The sequence below is a fragment of the Phaseolus vulgaris genome, chromosome 9 (assembly GCF_051622355.1).
Source record: "Phaseolus vulgaris cultivar YP4 chromosome 9, ASM5162235v1, whole genome shotgun sequence".
NCBI classification, from domain to species: Eukaryota; Viridiplantae; Streptophyta; class Magnoliopsida; order Fabales; family Fabaceae; genus Phaseolus; species Phaseolus vulgaris.
The window spans coordinates 10,113,665-10,136,926 of record NC_143506.1 but is presented as its reverse complement, the minus strand read 5'-3'; the positions used below and the strand labels follow the sequence as shown (position 1 = coordinate 10,136,926).

The 23,262-nt window shown below is 32.9% G+C and overlaps 3 protein-coding genes across 5 annotated transcripts; 1 reads left to right on the top strand and 2 right to left on the bottom strand.

Annotated features, from left to right (window-relative positions):
• Positions 1–988: 988 nt before the first annotated feature.
• LOC137820899 (zinc-finger homeodomain protein 2) lies at positions 989–2,830 on the top strand. 2 transcript variants are annotated; one of them, XM_090295873.1, is made up of 3 exons: positions 999–1,129; positions 1,219–2,058; positions 2,374–2,830. In XM_090295873.1, exons 1-3 carry the CDS (start codon positions 1,072–1,074, stop codon positions 2,466–2,468), a joined length of 993 nt encoding a protein of 330 aa, XP_090151999.1. In that variant the 5' UTR covers positions 999–1,071; the 3' UTR covers positions 2,469–2,830. The 2 variants fall into 2 exon arrangements, with proteins under 2 accessions (XP_090152000.1, XP_090151999.1); XM_090295874.1 differs by lacking the exon at positions 2,374–2,830 and having other exon boundaries at positions 989–1,129; positions 1,219–2,186.
• A 6,054-nt stretch (positions 2,831–8,884) lies between these two features.
• Positions 8,885–14,452, bottom strand: FIP1 (FH interacting protein 1). 2 transcript variants are annotated; one of them, XM_068624923.2, is made up of 4 exons: positions 13,847–14,452; positions 13,673–13,774; positions 12,767–13,038; positions 8,885–9,248 (listed from the first exon to the last, which is right to left on the bottom strand). In XM_068624923.2, the coding sequence occupies exons 1-4, from the start codon at positions 14,193–14,195 to the stop codon at positions 9,075–9,077; spliced, it is 897 nt and encodes a 298-aa protein (XP_068481024.1). In that variant the 5' UTR covers positions 14,196–14,452; the 3' UTR covers positions 8,885–9,074. The 2 variants fall into 2 exon arrangements, with proteins under 2 accessions (XP_068481024.1, XP_068481025.1); XM_068624924.2 differs by having other exon boundaries at positions 13,673–13,765; positions 13,847–14,438.
• Positions 14,453–16,031: 1,579 nt separating this feature from the next.
• LOC137820716 (pyridoxin (pyrodoxamine) 5'-phosphate oxidase) lies at positions 16,032–22,130 on the bottom strand. The gene is made up of 14 exons (XM_068624931.2): positions 21,777–22,130; positions 21,494–21,685; positions 21,360–21,398; positions 20,961–21,128; positions 20,716–20,821; positions 20,158–20,324; positions 19,817–20,059; positions 19,561–19,649; positions 19,363–19,413; positions 19,183–19,273; positions 17,907–18,011; positions 17,740–17,810; positions 17,430–17,522; positions 16,032–16,260 (listed from the first exon to the last, which is right to left on the bottom strand). The coding sequence occupies exons 1-14, from the start codon at positions 21,915–21,917 to the stop codon at positions 16,194–16,196; spliced, it is 1,623 nt and encodes a 540-aa protein (XP_068481032.1). The 5' UTR covers positions 21,918–22,130; the 3' UTR covers positions 16,032–16,193.
• Positions 22,131–23,262: the final 1,132 nt, after the last annotated feature.

Genomic DNA, 23,262 nt, shown 5'->3' with positions numbered 1-23,262 from the left:
ATATGAGAAGCATGAAATAGTTAAAATGAAAAGAGGAAATATTTGAAGGAAGGAGAAGGGTGACAGGTGAGTGATGTCATGTGATGTCGGAAGAGAAGGGCACGTAGGCAGCTCCCATGAATGCCGACAGATTAATATTTCCGATGACAGGTTGGTGTCCTAAGTCTATGGGTCCGTCCTCTCATCCTTTCTCATCTTCTATAATTATTCTTCTTCATGCACCATTCTCTCATCTTAATTTCTACCTTTCTTTCTCAACTTCATCTTAATTACTTCATTTTTCGTGTATTTTCTTATTTTACATTAACACATTAATTTTATATGAACAGAATCAGATGATGCGGTTCACTCTACTTCAATTGATAAAAATTGTTATTTTAATTAATATTGTTGTTTGTGATTGATAAGAACATTTTATTGTATATAAGTGAGTGCAAACTTTATCTCATGAGTGATTTTATGACGTTGAGTTAAGGTTAAAGTTCACTTTGTATTTAATAGAAAATATTTTTTTCATTTATTCGTGTAGAAAATAATATATATAATTAAAAAAAGAAATAAAAAAAATAGTATTTTGATTATTGAAATTCATATTTTGTACTCTTTTCAAAACGAATAGATTAAAAAACAGGTAGGTCCCATGTGTGTGTTTCACATTTTCTCCAATAAATGGAAAAGGAGGGGAAAAATATGTTGTATTATTTTGTGTTATTCCTTTCGTTTGTAAGAGTTGTATTTGTGAAAAAAAGTGTTATAGAAAAAGTAAAAGATAAAAAAGAGAAGAGAAGAGAAGAGGGAGGGGGGGTTAAAGTAAAAGTGAATGTGTGAAGATGATGGATGGAGAATGGGAAGTATTTGAAAGGCTTTCGAGAGTGAGACACCTCTTTTTCTGCAGACGGCTCATTGATGACCACATCCTCTTCTCCTCTCTTATCTTCAACTGCGACTTCAAACAAATTAATATTACTATCTTAATATAAAATGTCTTAAATTCAATTAATTAATTAATAAAATGTTAAAATAAAAACAGTATCTTACTTATACTTATTATCCATTGCGGTGGGTTATGTTATGACTTCATCATTCAATTCAATTCACTGCCTCCTCCTCTCAGCTACAATACTTGATTGTAGATCTTTCTCTCCCACACCAAATCCCAAATAAAACACTATATTTATTTTTTTATTTATTCATAACTTTATTTTATTTTCGTTTTAGACCAAGTGGAAACTGATATGGAATTTCACCACCACCAAGACCAGGAGGAGGAGGAGGAGGAAGAAGAGGAGGAGGAGGAAGAGGAGGAAATGGGATTCTCGGTGGCGGCGCCGGGTTACGACTCTTTCGGAAACGCGGCCGCCAGGTCTAAAATTACCTCCGCTGAGGGACTTCCGGCCACCGTCAACTCTGGTCGGAAAGGCGGCTCCACGGGGACGGTCAGATACAGAGAATGTCAGAAGAATCATGCCGTCAGCATCGGCGGCCACGCCGTCGATGGATGCTGCGAGTTCTTGGCCGCCGGAGAGGAAGGCACGTTGGAGGCCGTAATTTGCGCCGCCTGTAACTGCCACCGCAATTTTCACCGCAAGGAGATCGACGGGGAAATCAGCCCTTACCAGCTGCGCTCGCAGCCGCAGCCGCAACCGCTGCATCCTCAGTATCACCACCAATTCTCCCCTTACTACCACCGCGGGCCACCACCTTCTTCCGCGGGATACCTCCACCACCACCACCTTTTAACCCCTCCTGTGTCGCAGCATCGGCCTTTGGCGCTACCACCGCTGGCTTCGGGAGGAGTGTTCAGTAGAGAAGAGGAGGACATGTCAAACCCCAGCTCGAGCGGCGGCGGTTTTGGTGGCGGTAGCGGCAGTGGAACGAAGAAGAGGTTTAGGACAAAATTCACGCAAGAGCAGAAGGATAAGATGCTGGCATTTGCGGAGAAGTTAGGATGGAGAATTCAGAAGCATGACGAAGCTGCTGTGGAACAATTCTGCGCTGAAACTTGTGTGAAGAGACATGTGCTCAAGGTCTGGATGCACAATAACAAACACACTCTCGGTAAGAAACCCTAATTTCCATTCTTCAATTTATCTCTTTGAATTTTTTGGTCTATATCATGAATTTTAGTCTGAATAGAAGGAAGTGAAGTGGAGTTATCATTACTTAATTAGTAATCTAAAATAATTTAAACCAATGGAGATCTGGTTAGGGTTAATTGAGACGCATTCTTCCCTCAGCAGCATGTTTTGATTTGATATATTTTTCGCATTCTTCCCTCAGCAGCATGTTTTGATTTGATATATTTTTGCATATGATGCGATGATGATGAGATTTTGGTTGTTGGTGATTGTGGTTGTTATGTGTGTGTACTAGCTAATTCTGAGCAACGTTCAGCTGGGAATGGATCGAATCACTTGAACAGCTCCACCATAATTGCGAATTCAGAACTCTCTCCCAAGGGAGATTAACCACATAAAGAGAAAGAAGTATAAAGTTGGAAGTTGATGATGATGGAAGGGTTTGCAATTGTTGATGATGATGATGATGGTGAGGTAGGGGAGTATGCAACGGAAGTATGGGGATGAGCGCAGAGAATAATTAGCAACAGTGGTTGTATTTATGGTGCGTGGAATGCAAGTGCAAAGCTGTTTTAAGTTACTACTTTGCTTTGTTTCTTCACATTTGTCGTCTTCTATTCCTGTTTTTCCTCCCTAACACCACCCTACTTTTATTCTCCTTTCTCTCTCATATTAATGTCTTCACTTCTTCATCACTTCTGCACCTCAAACTTCACAAACCATTTAATAATCACTCTAACCTTCTCATTCAACCTTCATCCCACCTTTCAACTCTTCACCTTATTTTCACTTCATTTCTGTTTGCTTAATCTATTTTTACTTTTACTCATCACTCATCAAAAACAGTGTTTGCTCCATTTATCATTCGGAATGCTAATTTAAATCTTATTCCCGCATGTGTGAAAAAGCGAGAAAGTAATCCCAACACTATGAGTGGGCGTTTCACGCGGCAAACTCGTACACTGTTTGCCTGTTGCGTCGCAGATCACAGGCTTGCAGACCAGACATGCAGGCTTTTTCTGATTTTGATAACACTGCACCACGTTAATGCTGCTCTGTGCACTTTTCCTTAACTACTGTTTTTTTCTTTAACTTTCTCGTTAACTATCTTCAACCATTTCTCTTTTTTTAACCACACCACTACTCACAAAAAACTTTAGGTTTATTTTCGAACGCTGTTACTCGCTAAACTTGCTGTATATATATTTATACACAAACATGCTACCATTTCTACTTAGGATAATCATCTTTTCAGTTCATGAGTTGAAAATGCATTAAAAGCTTATACATATATGTAATGCCAGTGCAGACATTAACAAGACTGAACTTTATTTGTAATAACTTCCTACCATACGTGTTTCTTAACTGTTCCTTTTCTTTTCAGTTTATATGCGTATAATCTCCACTGTTGGCAAGCTTTTTTATGCATAAAGACCATTTTTGAGAATGCTGTTTTTTCTCGTCTTTTGAAATGAAAAGGCAAAGGGTGAAAATGATTTTGATTTTGATTGGTGTATTTACTGATTTTTTTTGGTGCCCTTGTACTGTATTTAACATATGAAACATGAATTTACTGGAAACTCTCTGGAGTGAGAATAGACAAGACAGTCTATCAAAAACTAAGTTTTCAATTTTATTTTTTTTGGTTACTGCTTCCTTGTGAATGGTCCTGTAGAACTTTAATGGTGAGTTTGAAATATACTCAATAACAATTTTTAGATGGTATTAATAAATACTATTTGAAGAATTATTAGTTAAAAAAAAAACTTTTTTATTAAAATAACTATGAAGTTGTACTAGTAATATTTTTTAAATTGTTTATGGATATCTTTGAGATGAAAAAACCCATTAGTATTCTTCTTTTTTAAAATATAATTTAATATTCAATCATAATAAAACCAATTTTTACAACAAATTCAGATACTTTTTTAACCATGGCAAATACTTCTCAAGTTTTATAAATGTCTAACATTTAACTTATCAAGTTTGTTAAACTTCTCCTTCCTGAATCATTGCATGTATTTTTATTCACAAAGTTCGAGTATAATACTTGCATCAACTTGATTGTTAACTATTGTAATTAATTAGTTAAATTGAGAAATTTCAATTGAGACAAATTTGATGCATCCTATGACCTTTTCTCTCTCTTGAACAGCTTTTCTGATTGGTTGGTTTTAAATTTCTTAAAAAATAATTGGTATCAATTAAAACTATTCACATGAAATAGTCTGCCATTATTCAGAGTGGCACAGGATTCTCTTGTGTGCTGTAAAAAGCATAAAAAGATGCAATCAATAGTGAATTCCAAACTAAATACATTAAAAGGTTGATTTTATATACAATTTTCCCAGCCATATGTCTACGCCTGGGTTGTTGTAATTTCATCTTATATGGGAAAACGTAGAATTCTTTTATTAAACAGAAACAATTTCACATGTTGATGATAGAAATAGATAAAATTTTAAAAATTATTAAAATAAGTTATATCAAAATAATATAATTTTATTATGAAAAAATTATATCAAAGTTATATGAATTCAGTTTAAAAAGTGATATAATTCTAATATAATCAAATTTCAACTCAAATCTATTTTCATAATTTTTAAAATTACAATAAATAATGTGTGGAATTATACCTGATTGATAAAAGAAAAATCTAAAACATAATAAATTTGTACTTGGATTTCTAAGGACATGCAACTGTCGGCAAAACTATCAAGTGTAGTGCTGAATCAACTTAACTACCATATCTAAAGCTCAACTAAATTTTACTGGCACCCCTTTAAATTGAGTAGTACTATGTACATTTGTAACCAAATTAATTTCTTGTGGTGGTCTATGAATGCACAGGGGTTGGTTTACTAAATCAACCACCATTACTAATTCTAGAATGATTAGTTCACACAAATTATTACCATTTTAACTGACTCTATTCTTAATGTTTAAGGTGAATGTTGCTTAATTAGATTTTAAAAGAAGTATTAAACATGTCAACACAAAAATTAAATAGTTTATTAAATATTCCAACTAAAATTGAAACACACTCTTGCTAGCTGTTCTTCTTCTTAAGCAAAGATGTCCTATCTTTATTTAATGTAAAATGGTGCACAGATAAAGTTATGATTGACGGTTGATTTCTTTAAGCATGTTATCCATACAAGGATATATTTCATGGAAGAAAAAAAAAAAAAACTCTGGTGGGTGTGCTTCTCCAGATAAGGTAATAGAAATGAAGGTTATATTTAATAAATTTTCATGTGTTATAATGTAAAATTAACTTTTATTTTTAATTTAAATTTTATATTTTGAGATATTTATAGTAAAAAAATTAATAAAATAAGTCGTTACTGTATTATAATATTATTATAGTTTGATAAGTAAATATTCTTCTATTTGATTTCATATTAAAAATTTGTCTAACACGTAAAACTAAAATTTTAAATTTACACTAAAGACAAAAATTAATTTCAATTAATAAAAACATATTTAATTTTTCATTGGATAAATAAATAACAGAAGCATGTCTTCTTACCCTCTTGATGTGCAACTCTTTAAAACTTTAATAAAGATGATCACCAGCCAGCCATATATCCTTATTTGTGGTCTGTGAAAAATTCCAGACAAAATAATTGATTTAATTTCATCACGTTCAGAATTCATTGAATCCATAGCACCGGACAAATCCCAGAGGAACATGAATGGAATGAAGGAACTTATTACTAAACTTATTTTATGTTTTATAGGACTGTGTACATATATAAAAAAATTTGCATCAAAATACATGAGATGTGATTTTTTTTTTCATAATAACTCCAAATTCACATAAATGCGCTTCGGAATGGACAAGAAGAAAACCAAAATGTGGCAGAGATAAAATACAACACATGATTAAGGATAAAGTTACTCAGAACCATTAACACTATCCATAGCAACATCGGTGAAAGGAGTAATAGCAATAAATGTTTTTAACTTCATATGCTTCCTTGCTATCCAGGAGAATGTTATATCAATTTTCAATGCATTTTTTTAAAACTTTTAATTGTAAAAGATAATTACTAGTATTTTCTTAGGTAGTATATTAAAATAGAAAAATTAATATTAATATAAAAAAATCAAAATAATAAATAAAGTGAGAAATAATATATTAAAAAATTATAAATGATTTTCATTTGAAAAAAAGTTGATTACATTCTTAATTTGCATTCTACCAATGCATATAAAGAAAAATAAAGTGTTATATATTTACATGTTTTTAATGCAATGAATTTTTTAATTAAGATCACATGCTTAAAATCAGTTTTTTAAGAATTGATATTGATTCACACAACTAGAATCATTTAAAAAAGTACAAAATTAAAATATATTAGACTAAAGAAATGGATCCCAAGTCACGTTTGGTATGTAAGTGCATGTCATGAATTTTGGCTATGGTAACTCAGAACAACTTTGATGAACTAAAAATGATTTGACTAAAACTTTTTTTCTTTATCTCTAGCACGAATAGTTACTACGTGGTGTGAAAATATTTTATAGGTGAAGCTGACTTTATAACACTATTGAAAATTTTGGTGCATTTGCGTAACGAAACATGTGTGTGTGAAAGTCAACGAAAGAAGCTCTTGTTGTTGAACGTGGTGTCGGGGAAGGAGCGAGACAATACACAGAGACAATAGTTTTGCGTTGATTTGTGAATTTGAGTGCATGCATTAAATGAAAGTGTTAGTTTGACTTCAAATCTCAAGGTGAGATGCTATTCTACACCAGTTGGTCAAATCAAAACTCCAACTTTTTGTTTCTGATTGAACCTGATCATTGCATTGGTTATGATTTTTAACACAATTTTAACCATTTAACGTTTAAATATCAAGTGTAAATAAACTGACACAGCTTTTGTATATTCTTTTGAAAGTACATGCACAGTGATAATATGGTATTGGTGATGATAAATATTTTCTGCATAAAATAACTGGTTTCCCCATAGACCCTTTAAGCATGTCAATATGTTTTAAAAAAAACGTATATATAAAGGATAAGAAGAGTGCTAATATGTTAAAAATCTTCCATCAAATTACTTAAGGGAGAAATATTTATTTTAATAATAGTGCAGTTTTCAAAATAACATTTTCATAAGAATAAAATATCTGACAATTTCTATTCCAATCTCTCTGTCAATGGATACGGAGAAGTGGAATATAAACGTATTAATACATTTGTTTTACCTTTCTCTCTTCCCTCAAATTACTGCATGCAACCATATGATCTTCTCTGTATAATCTTCATTATCATATCAATCATTCAGAATGTTTTTACATTATGGTCCACACATCACTGTAGAGTTGGGTTGAATAAAAATACAAACACGCAGTTAATTGTTAGAAGAAAATGGATTTGAAAGATGCCAAGTTTGTTTACCTTTTTTCTTTTTACCAATAACTGCTTTGCTGTAATTTATGTTCTTGACCCAGTTTTATTTTGTTGCCGGGGGTTGGGGGATTGGAAATTGTTTTACTTTTTTGATGTACTAGATTCTGAAATGTGATGGTTGAAAATTAATAATTGAGACAGGGTTCTGGGTTTTTTGACAGATAGAGATTTAGAGAATGGGCCAAAATGACCTACTTGATATGAACCATAGCACATCAACAGTACTGAAGATGGACCAAGAGAACCTTTTTTTTTTTTTATCTTATCTTAATCTGACCAACTGTCAGATCATGTCAGAGCCATTTAGTTAGTCCCTATGCATTAGTTTCCTCCAAATTGAAAATAAGAGGGGACCATTAGGTAAAAAGTTTCATTATATTTTTCCAAAAGATTTTGTTATAAACTTTTTTTTGTCTTTCAGTGGATATAATATTTTGTTGTGTTTTTTAATGTTTTAAAGTATGAAAAGTGGGGTAGATGATACTAAGATTCCTAACAAAATTTCACATGGTACTCTTTTATGGGCACTGCACAAAAGAAATGAGAGAATTTTTGTAAGCAGTAAAATGGAGAGAACACCAATGCTATGAAACAGAATGTTAGGATATGTTGGGACCCTATAAAAATTAGTTTATATAATAATGTTTTGCTGCATACTCTTGTTTAATCTTACTACCCTACAAATCATTTAGTTTTTTTTTTGCTAAATAATTATTAAAATGATTGATTAGAATTTAAAATGTTCTATAGGAAAGCCCTGCAAAACCAGTTTTTTTTGGATGAATGAAAAATGAAATACTTCTGTTTTAACTTTGATTTTTCATTCTTGAATGCTTTTAGACTTTAAATGTTAAACATGCATAGTTGTTAATCTAAATCAAGTTACAAAGGTGAATTTTTTTAGATGTAATTTATTCTGTCCCTTTGCAAAAAAAAAAAAAAAAAAAAAACTGTTGAAAACAAGGATGCAGGTTTTGTTACCTCATCAGTGTAAGTCCTTGTCTTTTTGTTTTATTTTCTTATCATACCTTTTCTAGCTTGTTATGTTTGGGATCTGGAGTATGTGTGCCTTCATTATTGAGAACATGTAAACCAACAATATTATCATGTCTTTCTCAGCTTATCAATTCCTCTACATTGTACTGGAAGAAGACCCACATGATAAAAAAAAGTCTTCTACAAAATATTTTCACCCACTTCCCTTCTTTTAGAATCATTTAGCTTGTACCACCATGACTGAATTGTCCTCAATAGTAGCTTAGTAAGAACAAATTGTTCGTAGTTTAAATAGTTAAATCACCAAATTCCAAAATATACAGAAAATTTTAAGAGATCATTTAATAAAATAAAATGTACATCCACCAACTATGTATCCATTCAACTTGCAACAAATTAACTTTCATTTTCAGAGAACAGGTAAAAAAATATATAATGCACACTACATGAGTTTCAATTTGAATACTATAACAGCTCCACAAACATAAATTGTTTCCATGATGGATGGGTAACTTATCAATACAAACCTCATCTTTGGTATAAAATAATACATGGTGTTTTTGAATCCCTTGTGTGTCAATGAGGCTGCAATGCTCCTTGAATATTTTTAACAGCGCTGTCATAGTGCACAAACCCCATAAACCAAAATTCATGGTTGTCTACAGAGATAATCTGTATATATTTTTCAGATGAGTTGGTTCTGCTTGTTGATGCGTTTATTGCTCTCAGTTGGTGCAATGGAATCACCACCTAATGCATTAGAAGAAAAGCACACCAGTAAATATTTAAGAAAACAAAAATACATATATATATATATATATATATACACACACGAAATAAACAAGTGCAACAATTTCCTTGGGATCTACTACTATTATCAGTAAATATATGAAAATGGTACTGCCGGAGATATGATAGTTCTTAAATTTATTATTAAAGTTACTTAAATTTTCATGAACTTATTTTTTTATAGAATGAAATCAAATTTATGATTAACTGTTTTGAGTGATGTTGTGAGATTATTAATTGTTCATTTCAATTTAGATTCTTAATTTTTCTTGAGTAAAATATTACACATTTGAAACAATAATAGATAGAGAGCACTTTGTTTAGAGTATGTGGATGAATTTAGTACATTCCCACGGGAGATGTGGAAAAATGTTGTTATTCTTTAATTTTGCAAAGTCAAACGCTTGCAAGGTTTTTCTCTCATCTTCATTATTCCTTGAATTGTGCTTTTCAAAATATTATTTACTTGCAGGACTCGTTCTTACAAAAAATGTTTGGCAATTTTAAAATATTAGTTGCACATGAATATGTAAATATAAATATTTAAATTCATTTTATATTATATTTTAATTTTATTTCAATAACTCAAAATTCAATTATATTTTCATAAACTCAAATTTATACAATATATTATTGTTTTTATCACGGGGCAAGTATATATACATATATGACAAATGTAAGTATACAAATGTGGAACAACTTGCTTAGATGTTCTAAGAATATCAGTAAATAGACGAAATTATAAACTGCTGTTTAATTTAAAAGTGGACCAGATTATCAGAGGGACAAGTAATCTTAAAAGTTTCGGCAAAAGCTAAATATTTTAGCATTGAAAATGATCTGGTGTTGTTTAGTATGTTTAATATCCCCTACAAAATATCAATTTATGTGGATGAGTACTACATGCAAACGTCAAGACTTCAATTTCTATTAGTTCGAATAGTCTCATATTTTGTTAAATGTCATTGCCAATAAGTTCCTAGGATATAGCTTCAGCAATAAATATTAAAATATTTTCAAACATAATTGTTACTTGCTAATTTGTAATTGGCCTGGACCTAAAAGGGTACTACAGCAAGGCTGGCACATAACCTCATCATTCCATAATAAAAAACATGGGTCATGATGACCATAATCTCAACGGTGGAAAGCTTCTACCAGATCAAATAAATTATATGGCCACCAAACAAAAAGAGAGGTCATGATGAAATAACAATGGGTCATGTCATGATGAAATAACATGGGGTCATGATGACCGTGATCTCAATAGTGGTAAAGCTTCTAAAAGATGAAATAAATTAGATGATCACCTAATAAAAGACCACAAGAATGAAGGATTAAGGGTGGCGAAATTAGACGTAAAAATGTGTGGAAATGATGATGGTTTGGTTGAAAAGAAACAAAAAAAAAAATGAGAAAAAAGTATGTTTATACATAAGAAAATTTGAAAATAAGAATAAAAAGAAATAGATCCCATGTGGTACCCATGATTACATGATTGCCATATTATGGTGTTATTTTTAGCACGAGTTGTGATAAAAAAAAGAAACACAACATATTCTGTGCTATTTCCGCTTTCTACGTCTGCACAGAGAGTTTCTCAACTTTCCAATTTTCCACTTACACTTTCGTGAGAGGCATACGAAGTGTAAAACAAACGTCTTTAGGCCATTTCTTAAGCCTTCTAGACCTAACAAGGCGATCTATTAAGTAATAAAATATTTTTTTTTGTCAATATTATTGTAGTAATGTATGAAAACCAATAGAAATTGTCAAACTTATATGCTTATTATAAAATAAATGTAAGCCCTGTTTAGAATCCTTACAACATGTAGAGAGAAGTTAGAACTATATTAAATTTAGGCAATTGCTTCCTGCACCCAACACAGTTTCAAAAATACCCTTTATTCTGGAAATGAAAATCCAGAATTAAAAATAATACATTCCGGAAAAATTTATCCATAAGAGATTATTGTGTTCCGGAAAAGGGGGTCCGGAATGTAATTTTATATGTACCCCATTTTGTTAAGGGTATTTTTTTCTCCTGTATAATTGGGTGCAGTGATATGGTGCAGGAAGCAATTGCCTTAAATTTATGATACGAAATAGACTTTCATTTCATGTAGGCTTACAAGCCAAGGTAGATTTCCAAATAAATTAGGCCAAGCCAAAGTTTAAAACCTATGACAGGTAATAGGCTAAGCTCAAGCCAAACAGATGAAGTTTATTTAAGTAAAACCTTGTTCACTCTAGCTTATTTCCACCTGTACGGAGGAGTCTGGTTAACAGTTATTATGTTATAAGCATTGTTTAATTCCTTTTATAAGAACCAATATAGAATGTCTTGTGCATTACTTTTATCTTCACAATAATTATGAGTAATTGTTTTGAGTTCAATAAACGATAAGTGAAATACATTAACATCCTAGGCTCTAGGGAGTCTAACTTTGTCTTGTATATCTTACTGATTATCTACATACATAGCTAATAAAAAATAAAAGTAAACATGTTAATGATAATAACAATTAATAAAAATAACATCTAAAAAAAGTGTAAGAGTATATCTCATTAACCATAGGGGTAATTTTGAAAAAATATATAAATTTAGGACAAATTTAATTTTATTAACTAAATTCTTTAATCTTTCTGAATTAGTTAATTGGAACTTATAAAAAGGATTAGAGGGAGCCCCCTCAAGTGTTTTAGGCTTAGACTTTGCCTAACTAATATTGACATTTCTTGTGTTCGAGGTTGGAAGTACCTGGCTTAAGAGAAGTGTTCTTGGTTATTATCATCAACATCTAATGCTAATTTTCTCTACTGTGAACTCAAATAACATAGTAATTCACATATAACACAATAACTCTTAACTATACTTCTCGATTCTGCATAACTAGCACACAGTTTGAAGCCAATCAAATTGCACCCTAACAAACAGACTACAGAGCACATAGTAACTGAACTCCATCATCGTCAATGACAGAAGTTCAAAAATAGAGTACCAAACTATACAACAGCTAATCAAAATCTGAAGAAAATGCTCATTCAGCATTACCAGTAACAGTTAAAAAAAATAGCAAACCTCGTTTATTTGATTACAATCAGATTTCAAGAAATGGAGTGCAAAAATATGAGTGTAAATAAACAAGCAAAAATGCAACTATCTTTAATTAGTTCCACTCTCCTCATCCTTGCAACCGCAAAATCTAGAAGAATTAAGTATCATACAATATAAATACTTGCAGTGTGGATTTAAAATTTCAAACAAGATCAGTGAGCACGTAAGAGCACTACTGCTTGACTGCATTAGTTTTCTATTCAATTTTACAAAAAGAATAATAGTAAATATCCACTGTTAACAAGTAATCATATAGAATGAAGCCATTCACAGATCAAAATCATCAAATCAAACGAAATTGCACATGTATATCATAATTTCTATTATAGATCAATAAGAAGCAAGAAGGTTTAAAAAATACCTTATAATAGCTCCATTGAGTCTGGTCACCCATTTGGTAAGAAAGTGGGTTATCACTACAAAACGCCAGCTTCGCCGTTGACAAATACAAGACCCCCATCACAGGTCCAGCCGAAGTAGACAAGTAGCATGCATACGTTTTCAGAAGCTGCTCCTCTGGAACTGTCTCAAAAGTTTGCCTAAAGATCTTCTCATACCCTCCTTCCGCAAGAACTTTAGTTCCCTGAGCAATCCTCCCCACTGCTGCATCCGCAAAACTTGGACCCGTTTTCACTGTTCCACAAAAAATTAAATAATCATAATAATATTAAGAAGATTCATGTTTTACCCATATTCTTACGTATTGATTAAGAAATTAAAAGGAATTTGTTTATTTAGAAATGGTAGAGTAACTGTATTACAAATCACGGAGAAACACATTATTTCTTTTCCTTCCCTTTCAGCTGCTTTAAGAAAAAAAAAAATTGTTTATAAAATAAGTTGCAGCTAAAATCTTTTATATTTTTTATTGTGTGTGTGTCTATCTATGTGTGTATATATATATATATATATATATATATATATATATATATATATATATATAGTTATGTGAAAGCTGGTTTGTTACTGTATCATAACGAAATCAATTAGACCACTTTTCAGCCAATTTATGTAAACAAAACAGATTTTGATCATAATCAATTATAACATAAATTACCCTGAATGCACCCTTAATTAGGATTTCCCTTATAATTATTGTTGGAAAACACTGGTGAACTGGAGATATGAGCAAATGGTAGCGGAAACCTCAGAACATTCGAAACAGATTCTAAAGAGTTGAGTTGGGCCTAAACTACTTTCTAATAATAACAGTAATAGAAAGAATAAGAATGAAAAGAAAAGACGGCTACAGGAAATGAAGACATACAGTGCTGCCACATGTTGCCGGCGAGATCCTCTGCCTTTTTGGTGGCCTCGGCGGCTTTCTTGCCCCATTTGCCGAGAACGTCTTTCACGGAATCTAAAGTAGCTGATAAAATAATGTAAGTTTTGAGAGTGTTTTTGTGAAATCAGAAAAGGAGAAGAAAAGTGAGTTCGTTACTCTTAGTAGAAGAAGCGGCAACGGGCGCAGGAGTGACATAGGGATTGGAGTCTTTGGGCATGGTAGTGGCAGCATCGCCGGAGATTGGGGCACGAGATTCAGTATTGAGGGTAGCTTCTTGTTGTTGAGGAGGAGGTGGCACGACGTCGTCTGGGTCCAGTTTAGGGTATGGAGCATAATCGGCGGTGTGAGGCTGAGATGCAGACTGGGATTCTTCCTGTTTGGTGCTGGTGGTTTGGGTTTGGGTTTCGTGAGGTTTGGTGGCGGTGGCTTGGGTTTGGGTTTCGGCTTCGTGAGGTTTGGTGGCGGTGGTTTGGGTTTGGGTTTGGGTGGGGGCGTTAGCACTCATGTTGCTGGGGATCGGAGTATTGGTGAAGAGATGGCAAGTGAGAGTGGAGGAGAGAGAGAGAGTAGAGGTGTGTGGGACTTCAATTTTCAAACGTCAAATTCTGCTAAAATCCTCAAACTGTTTAAGACAGATTCAGTTCAGGTTTCAATGCTTTTTCTGGATCTGCCCGTTCTGTTATCTCTCGCCTGCCCGTGTTTTTCTCGAGACTTTTGTTTTGGTCTTGCTATGAGTCTCGTTTTTTCTTCTTTCTTCTTGTACCCCAAAATTTATATCTGTATCTATGATTTTAAAATAATCATTTTATTCTTTTAGAAGTGACTTCTACATTATTTGGTTTAGAAATATTTGCGAATAAATTTTGAAATATAATTTTTAGAATAGATTTTTTGGAACAGAATTTCTTTAATAATATTTTCAAAACAAATTATTTGGAACACATAACATAGATTTTAGAACATAATTTTTTTACAAGTTTTCTTATATATATACATTTCGGAATAAATTTTCTAGAATAATTTTTTCATAATACATGAAATGTCTTTTGAAATGAGCTTTTTACAACTAATTATCTCTCACTTTTTCTTCTTCCTCTTCAAGAGTGTAGGTAACATGGAAGTGAGATCAATGGTAATAGCAGTGTGGTGCACAATGGAGGGTATTTTTGGTTTTTTAAGTATGAGTCAGTTCGTAATTATGGAGGTGCAGGAAGTAAAAGTATTTTCCCTTCCTACACTCAATTAGAGCCCATTAATTATTTGTTCGACCATCTTCTATCAAGTTTGGCCAATTGCTTTATGCACCCAATGATTTTTGAAACTCTAGAATTGCTCTTCATTCCATAATTGAAAAATACATTTTGGAAAAAGAAATCTATAATAGATTTTTTGTATTCTAGAACTGAAAAACTGAAATCTCATTCTAAAAAAACAAATCCATAATACAAATAATACAATAGATTCCAGAAAAAAAATCCAAAAAAATATTCTAAAAAATGGATTAAAAAAAAGAAGCTAGAAACATATTTTGAAAAAGACTATTTCGAAAAATTGTTCCTAAATGTCTAATCCAGAAAAATGTTCCAAAAAATCTAATCCAAAAATGCGTTGCAGAATAACAAATCCCAAATACATTTTTAACTTGAACCCCCCTACTCCTATTTAAAAACTAAAGAGTGTACTTTTATTCTTTTCACATTACTATGATGCAGGTTCAAATTTTGCTGGGTGTATGAAGCAACAACCTCAAGTTTGTCATAAATAGTAGGCCTATGAAAATATAGGCCCATCTTCCTTAGCTACCCTCCTCTCAATCTAAAATAGACTTTTTGAAATGTAAAATACACTGTTCAGAAAAATCCATTTCAAAATGAGGTAATGGCAATACCTTTGAATATCTCAAACCAATGGATCTGAGGTACCATGATTAGTTTCATGAAAAACAAAATAAACTTACATACTTGTCCGTATATACAACAACTACAATAGAATAATGCGGCTTTGAAAAAAGGATGCTGAAAAAGGTTAACAACTTAAAATCACATAGTTGTAAACATTTGGTAGATTCCAGGTGTGACAAATGCAAGCGATTTCAGAAATACGAGGCAGGGGGCTAGCAACCAATATCGGACAATAAATACAAGGTATTCACATAATTATTATCGCTTACATGTTACAAGACACTGTCTTAAGATAATGGATAACGTTTTCTACTATCTAATATTTCAGATTAGTTCAAGTTGACTAAATGAAGCTATCCCATATCATATGATATCAGCCGATTTATTTATTTATTTACTTTTGCTGAACTATTAAATTTTTACTTGGAATGTAGGCCTGCGATCAAGTCTATTTAGAATGCCATAAAAAAAAGTAAAAGTATATGAAAAAATTAGATACAGCACAATTCAACATGCTGAAAGAAAAAGAGGCTGAGATTTAGAAACAACTTTATTTTCTTAGTTTTTTACAAGTTGAGATATTTAATAGAAAAATCAAATTATCAGGGAGCCAACCGTTCAACCTTCCACAGCCGCTGTCCATTGATCTCATGGGGAGTATATTGCAACCTGTCAATAAACATGCACACAATCTCAGGAAAATTTTGTGGAAATTTACTTCACTATATATGAAAATGTGCTATGGTACAGAATGATAGACTAGAGTGTACTCTAGGACATCGTACTCCTTTAACTAGGAATTCAAACAAATCTTTTAAGGAAAGGAAGTCTGTGAAATGTTTCTGTTAGGTGTCTGCTAGTGTTAGATATCTTCTAGCATCTGTTAGTAAGGAAGAAAAAGGGAGTTGGGCTGGGATATTTAGAAGAAATCAGGAATCGTGCTCATAAATAAGAGGGGTTGAGAGTGAAACTCTTTTCAGCAATCACAAGCTGTTCGCCACGATGATAAAAAGCAAATGTTTAGGGGCATTAGATATCTTTAGCATCAATCAGTAAATGTTAGTGAGGGAGTTAGTTTAATTGGGATAATAAGAAAAAATAATGCATCTTGACTATGAATAAGCAGGGTTTTAGAGGGAGAGGTAACTAGTCATTTGTGAGAATTGGGGCCACAGGTCTGGGGAGTGGACGGTGCATACCCTTGAAGTTTTGCAATGCTTTACCTTTGTAATAGGATATCCATAGTTCTTCCTAATAAAATACCAGGTTCCTATGGACGGTTTGTTTATAGACCAAACGTAACAAAGCACCAGGATCAGATAATCATATTCTATACCAGAATAAGATAATTCAAAATTGAACAACGTCCCCAAATAAAAAAACAATTCCAAATAGCCCATCAAGTACAAGTATATCCAAATTTTAAGCAATGTCAAGATAAGGTTCAACATTTAGGCTATTTAAGGATGACTGATGAGGGGATGCAGAAAAAGCTTGTAAGTGTTGATTTTCAATATAAACCTCAAACTTATTTAAGTAACTCAATTTTTTTGTGAGGATAGAGATAGTCACTAACTTTTTAATGGAAAATTGTCATATAATGTTGTAGATGTGGCAGATTACTTTATAACGTTTATCATATCCAAGCAGCCAGACTAGGATATAGATCAACTCAAATTGATAGGCATACGGCTCATATCTTGAACACCGTGGCTTGAAAACCCAATACATGTTACTAAAAACTATTATGTACATAGTGTTTGACTTCATCCATTCATAGAAAAAGAAAAAAACAACTTAAAAACAAGAAAACCTATCACAAACAAGGATGCAACCACCTGTCATGCAAGCGAGATTTCTGTCCTTGCCAAAACTCAAAAAGTTGTGGTGTGAGTCTATATCCTCCCCAGTTAGGTTTGGGGATCAAACTTCTGCAAGTAGAAAATATGAGTATTATTTACAGCTCCCCTAGAGTTAACAAATGGGAGAAAAGGGTATAATTGTGGCCAAATGAGATGGTTAGCTACTCAGCTTTCCAAGTCCAAGCAATGAGAAGACATGGGGTTATAGACCATCTCAAGGGAGTTTCATATTTGATCAGAATTCACAAATAACATTTGAGTCAGAAGAAATTGTTCAAAAACTTACCCATCAGCGTATTTTTGTTCCAGTTCTTTGTACTCCTGATAGAGAACATGCCTACCAGGTACTACAGTACTCTAATGATCCATGATCCAAGAAATTGAAATTATAAGTTTACATACCATATCATTTCCATATATAACAATTAGACTTAAAGATAGGTAGAAGTAGACCTGCTTGCTGACTATTGCTCCAATCTGACTTCCTCTAGGACGGCTATGGAAATATTGTTCTGATTCCTCATCAGATACTTTCTGAACAGGTCCTTCTACCCGCACCTAGGAAAATAAATAAGTAAAAAGGAATGGATAAAATAAGTTTTCTTTCCATAGTCAAATATGAACTAGGGAGGAAATAAATTATGAAAACTGTACACAATTTTAGGAGCCTAAAATACCAAGGAAAAAAAATCATTTCTCTAAGATACTGATAAACTATTGATTACAGCTGGTTCTAGTAAAAGGACCTGGGAAAACAGAATCAGTCAATCAAAAGTTGCTTCATATTTTCCCTATTAGTATAGTATCCAACAGTCCTAAAATATCAAGATTATCCAATAGTTGAGGCACGCCTCCAAAATGCAGTGACACATAGTTTGCATTATCAAACTGTATGTATCAAGTTAAATTGACACACTAACCATTGTTCCTCACCAATGTAAATCAAGTCAGAAAATGCAAAATAATAACAACAACAACAACAACAACAACAAATTAAATTTGTATAGCAGAAATATCACTGATGTTCATCTTCTATCACTTCTTGTGCAGGTTTTCTAAGATAAGATCATTTAAAGAAACAAAATGATTCAAAAAAAGTATTTAACGGAGAATCCAGGTAAGCAACTGCAGGAAGTTTTGGTGGTATTAATATCAAACTTAATGCAACTAATATAGATAAATAAACAGACTGGATTAAGATCAATATGGATTATTATTTTGCTAGATAAAAGAGTGAACACAACAATGATAAAGGACACAGACTTCACATCGTTCATGTTTTATCATGACTAAAATTTCTAGCTGTCTGTTTTTGACTTTAACATGGAAAATCAAATTTTGTCTACACAGGCTTAAGAAAATTAAAACCACGTAGAAGAATCGCCAAACAGATCAAGCCCTTATGAATCCCAGTTGAATCTTACCGAAACGCATCAACTCAAGCCTCCAAAAGTATAAGCCATATTGATAGTAGATATTCTAATCCCCTATGCTATACCACCTGAGATTTTAGTCATCCAAATCCTAAATGGTCTCTTGGTGTTATATTGTAACTATGAATTATTATACCTATCCTCCTTTTCCCTCAAATAAAAGTACATTATGGCATGCTGCACCATGTTTCCAAGAAAGAAGGCGTGATATTGTTTGGCATGGAAAATAAACTTCATCATTTCCATGAAGAATAAGTCAATCTGAAGATGTAACTAGCCAGAACAATACTACTCACCTGCCGGTTTAAACCATCCCAGTAAAAAAGCAGCGATGCTTGAGGATTTTCAGATAATTCACGTGCCTTTCGACTTTCATAGTTTGTGTACCTGTGCAAATCAATTGCATTAGCTGAACTCAAATAAGCATTTGCCAAAATACAACAGGTCTAAGATAAAATTAACAGATCATTACTGACCACACAAATCCATCCTTATCCAAGCCTTTTAGCAATACCATTCGTGATGAGCTGTAGGCAGATCAAGAAGAGTAATTTGCAACTTTTAGTTCAGTATTACACATATTATTCATAAGTATGGAATAGTAATTCATTTTACGAGACCCACTGATATTCAGGAAAACACCATTTTAACATAAAAAAAAAAGCAGATCTTACGGTTTTCCATCCTCCCCCACAGTTGACAAGGCCATGGCATTTGGTTCCTTCAAACCAGCAGCCATTGCATCATCAAACCATTTGCGAAACTGAAGATAACAAAAATAATATTGTAAATAGGAAATCATTTGTAGTCATTAAAATCTCAGATTTGGAAACTGAAATAGATCATGGCAAAGTACTAAATTCCTTAACAAACACAGAGGGTAAAAGAAGGACAATTCTGCAACACAGTATTGTTTCACATGAAAATTACCTGATTAATAGGGTTGGCCTCCACCTGCTCTTCAAGAAATTCTGGTGAGATATAATTCTCTCTTAGAGCAGAGATATCAATTTGTGGAGGCTTTCCAATTCGAACACACATGGATGTTCCAGGATAAGGTGGAAGTACAAGCTTGTATTTTTCTGCAATAGCAGGTGGAACAAATCTACCTCCTAGAAAGTGGTGAGGACCACCGAACTTCTTTGCACCTAATTTTGGGGCTGTCAAAGAAACCTACAAAAAAATTAAACACAATGGAAAAATGGTATCTCAATAGAAACACAAATTGTGTTGAAATAAACATCCAAGGATATTATATCCCAGATACATACCAACATATCAGGCTTAATGCCTGCACCATCAACATCTCCCTCTTCAACATGCCACCCAGAGGGAATATCTACAGACACTATAACTGATCTTTTTTGGCCAATTTGATTATTATCATGCAAAGAGACAAGTCTCTGGATCAAATCATCAAAAGGAGGCCTGGGAGAACCTGAAGAAACAGAAAATAACAAAGTATAACAATATAAAATTAAAATGGAATTATTTGTTGCTTGATCCATACAGTAGTTCAGAATTCAGAGCCAATGTGATGGGATGTGAAAGACTTTGACAACAAAGAAAGAATTATTTAATTTAACTGAGTGGTGCTGCAGATTATGATTGTAGCAATGATATTGATCCTAACAGGGGTCCCACGAGCATCCTAACAGTAAGCATCAAAATAACAAGGAGGCATACATGAAAAAAAAAGACAATTAATGATTAGAGGCAGAAAAACAGTGGTAACAGTATGTTGTTCGGTTCCTGGTTTGCAAAACACGGGTGAGAATTACGTAGATGCTCTAGATGTTCAAATGCATCTTAAAAAGAAAAATACCTACCATGAAATGAGAATCCAAACATCGCATCTACAAGAATGTCAAAGTCATTTGAAAGATCTGACGGTAGTTCTTCCACTGACAAGAATGGGATCGACAGTGCTTCAAGCTACAGCAACAACAACAACTCATGAGACTTGAAGTAACTCGTTAAACCCAAAGAAATAGATGGCAAGAAGACACAAAAAACACAATAACAAAAAGAGGAGTGGCAGTTCCAAACTTCGTCAAAATGAGTTCCATCCAACCTGAGTAACTAATCCAGCATAGAGAGGCTTGGGGGTACGCTTTGGGTAGCACACAAATGGCTTATAACCAAAGTGATGCAGGTGGCGAGCAGCTACCAGACCGTCACCACCATTGTTACCAGGGCCACATATAGTAAGAACACGACTATGCTCACTGGGTTTGTAAACCTGTGAAAAAAAAGTAATTCAAGCACAAACGCACCACCATTAACAGCAAAAAAATATCAGAGAGAAAGAGAACCAATTAGTCATAGGATATTTCCTCTTTCATAACACATTCCAGTCACCTAATGCAACAAAACACCAATTAGAAGACTCCAATGCAGAGCAGGAATCAAAATTTTCAATTACTATAATTATCTTTGCAAAATTGAGATGATTACACGCAAAAACAACTACCTCAGAAATTGAAGCAGCAACGCTCAAACCAGCCAATTCCTAAAATTTAAGAACAAAAAGGCGTTAACTAATTTAACCGACACATTAACACACGAAAATGAAACGGAAAAAAAAAAGGAGAAAGAAAGAAAGACCATGAGCTGGTCGACGCTGAAGCCGAGAGGACCCATGAGCGTCTCGTCGATCTCTGCGGCTTCTCGCTGCGTGAGGTAAGTGACGGAATCAGCATGGAGATTGGCCATTAATGCAGAAGAAGAAGAAGCAGCAGGTGTAGGCGCGCCCCTAAAGTTGGTGGAAAACGGGCGAAAAGAGGGTCGGAGAATACCCTGGAAGAAAAGACGAAATAGAAACGCGAAGATTTCAGAGAAAAACATTGAGAGAGTTTATGAGAGAAGAAGAGGGAATTGGTTTTCTTACAGAGAAAAACTGAAAGAGAGGGTTGCGGTTATTGTGGAGAGAAGAAGCGAAGGGGTTATGGGTTTGAGTGAGTGAATTGGTAAGGCATCGACATGTCATGCTCCTTCTGTTGATTCTTCCTTTGGGGACCAATGAACGCATTGATTTTGTAGTTTCTTCCAATTCTGCATCTCCCCACTGTTCCTCACTTCGCCAACTCACACTGCATATGATAGAACTTGTGATAAGCCTAAACAATGCACATCAACTCCCGAGAGCCACTGCATATTCAGTATAAATACATTCGCTTATGTTAGTTTGGTGGCAGTTTCTTCCTGCACCCCTACAATTTTCTTCTTGCACCCACAATATTATGAAAAGATCAAACTTTCCTTATTATTTTTTAAAAACCCTAAAATTTTTAAAAACCCTAAAATGCACCTGTATTTATTTTTTTGCATTCTGAATTATGGAATAAGGAAAATTTTTGGATTGACACTTTCAGTCAAATTTTGGATCCACCAATCCATAATTCAAAATATGCATTTCACAATAAAAAATTCATCATTAAAAAAAAAACATTCTGGATCCACCAATGCGTAACAGAAATATCCATTCTAGATTCAGAAATCCATAATTAAAAAAAAAACATATTGGATCCACCAATTCGTAACAGACTTAGGCTTTTGGATTCAATAATTCGATAATCAATAATTTATGCAAAATTTGCTTATGGAACACCCTCAAAATAATTCAGTTCGGGATTGATGAATCCGTAACATACTCCCAGATTCCTATTTCCGGTAACCACGGTGACTTTTTTCAAATAAAAGGTTAAAACCAGTTTCAAAATTTAGAAAATTGTGGAGATGTAGGAAGAAAAGCGCAGAGATGCAGGAAGAAGAAGCCTTAGTTTGGTTTAAGTTTGGGCTTAATAGTCAGTTTAATTTAACTACTTTTTTTCACTGGTCTTTTTACACATTTTTTTATTAATTCTATCTTTATAAACATAATCAATTTTATTAACTTTAAAGAAATATCTTAATAAATAATAACTATCTTGGTAAAAAAATATAAGTATTTTATACTAATATAAAAGTTAATAAATAAATTCATTCAATTTTTTTATCTATTTTTTATGACTTTAATATAAAAATCATTAATATTTTATTTTAATAATTATTTTATCTATAGTATATAGTTTATAGTAATTAACAATGTTGATTTTTTTAATAATTTTTTTGTGTATACATTTTTTTACTGTATTTATAAACACAATCAACTTTATTTGAAAATACAATAACGGTTAAAAAATTGCACTATAATATTAAAAATTAAAAACTTGTTTGTCAATAATTAATTTGTTTTATACTTATTTTTGTTTCATGATTTTTGAAATTGATTAAAATTTTGTTCTTTTATGTGTTTCCATCAATAAAGTCGAAGCATAATTTCTTTAAAGCATAATTAAATACTTTCTTGTATTACAGCAAATTTTATGAAACCA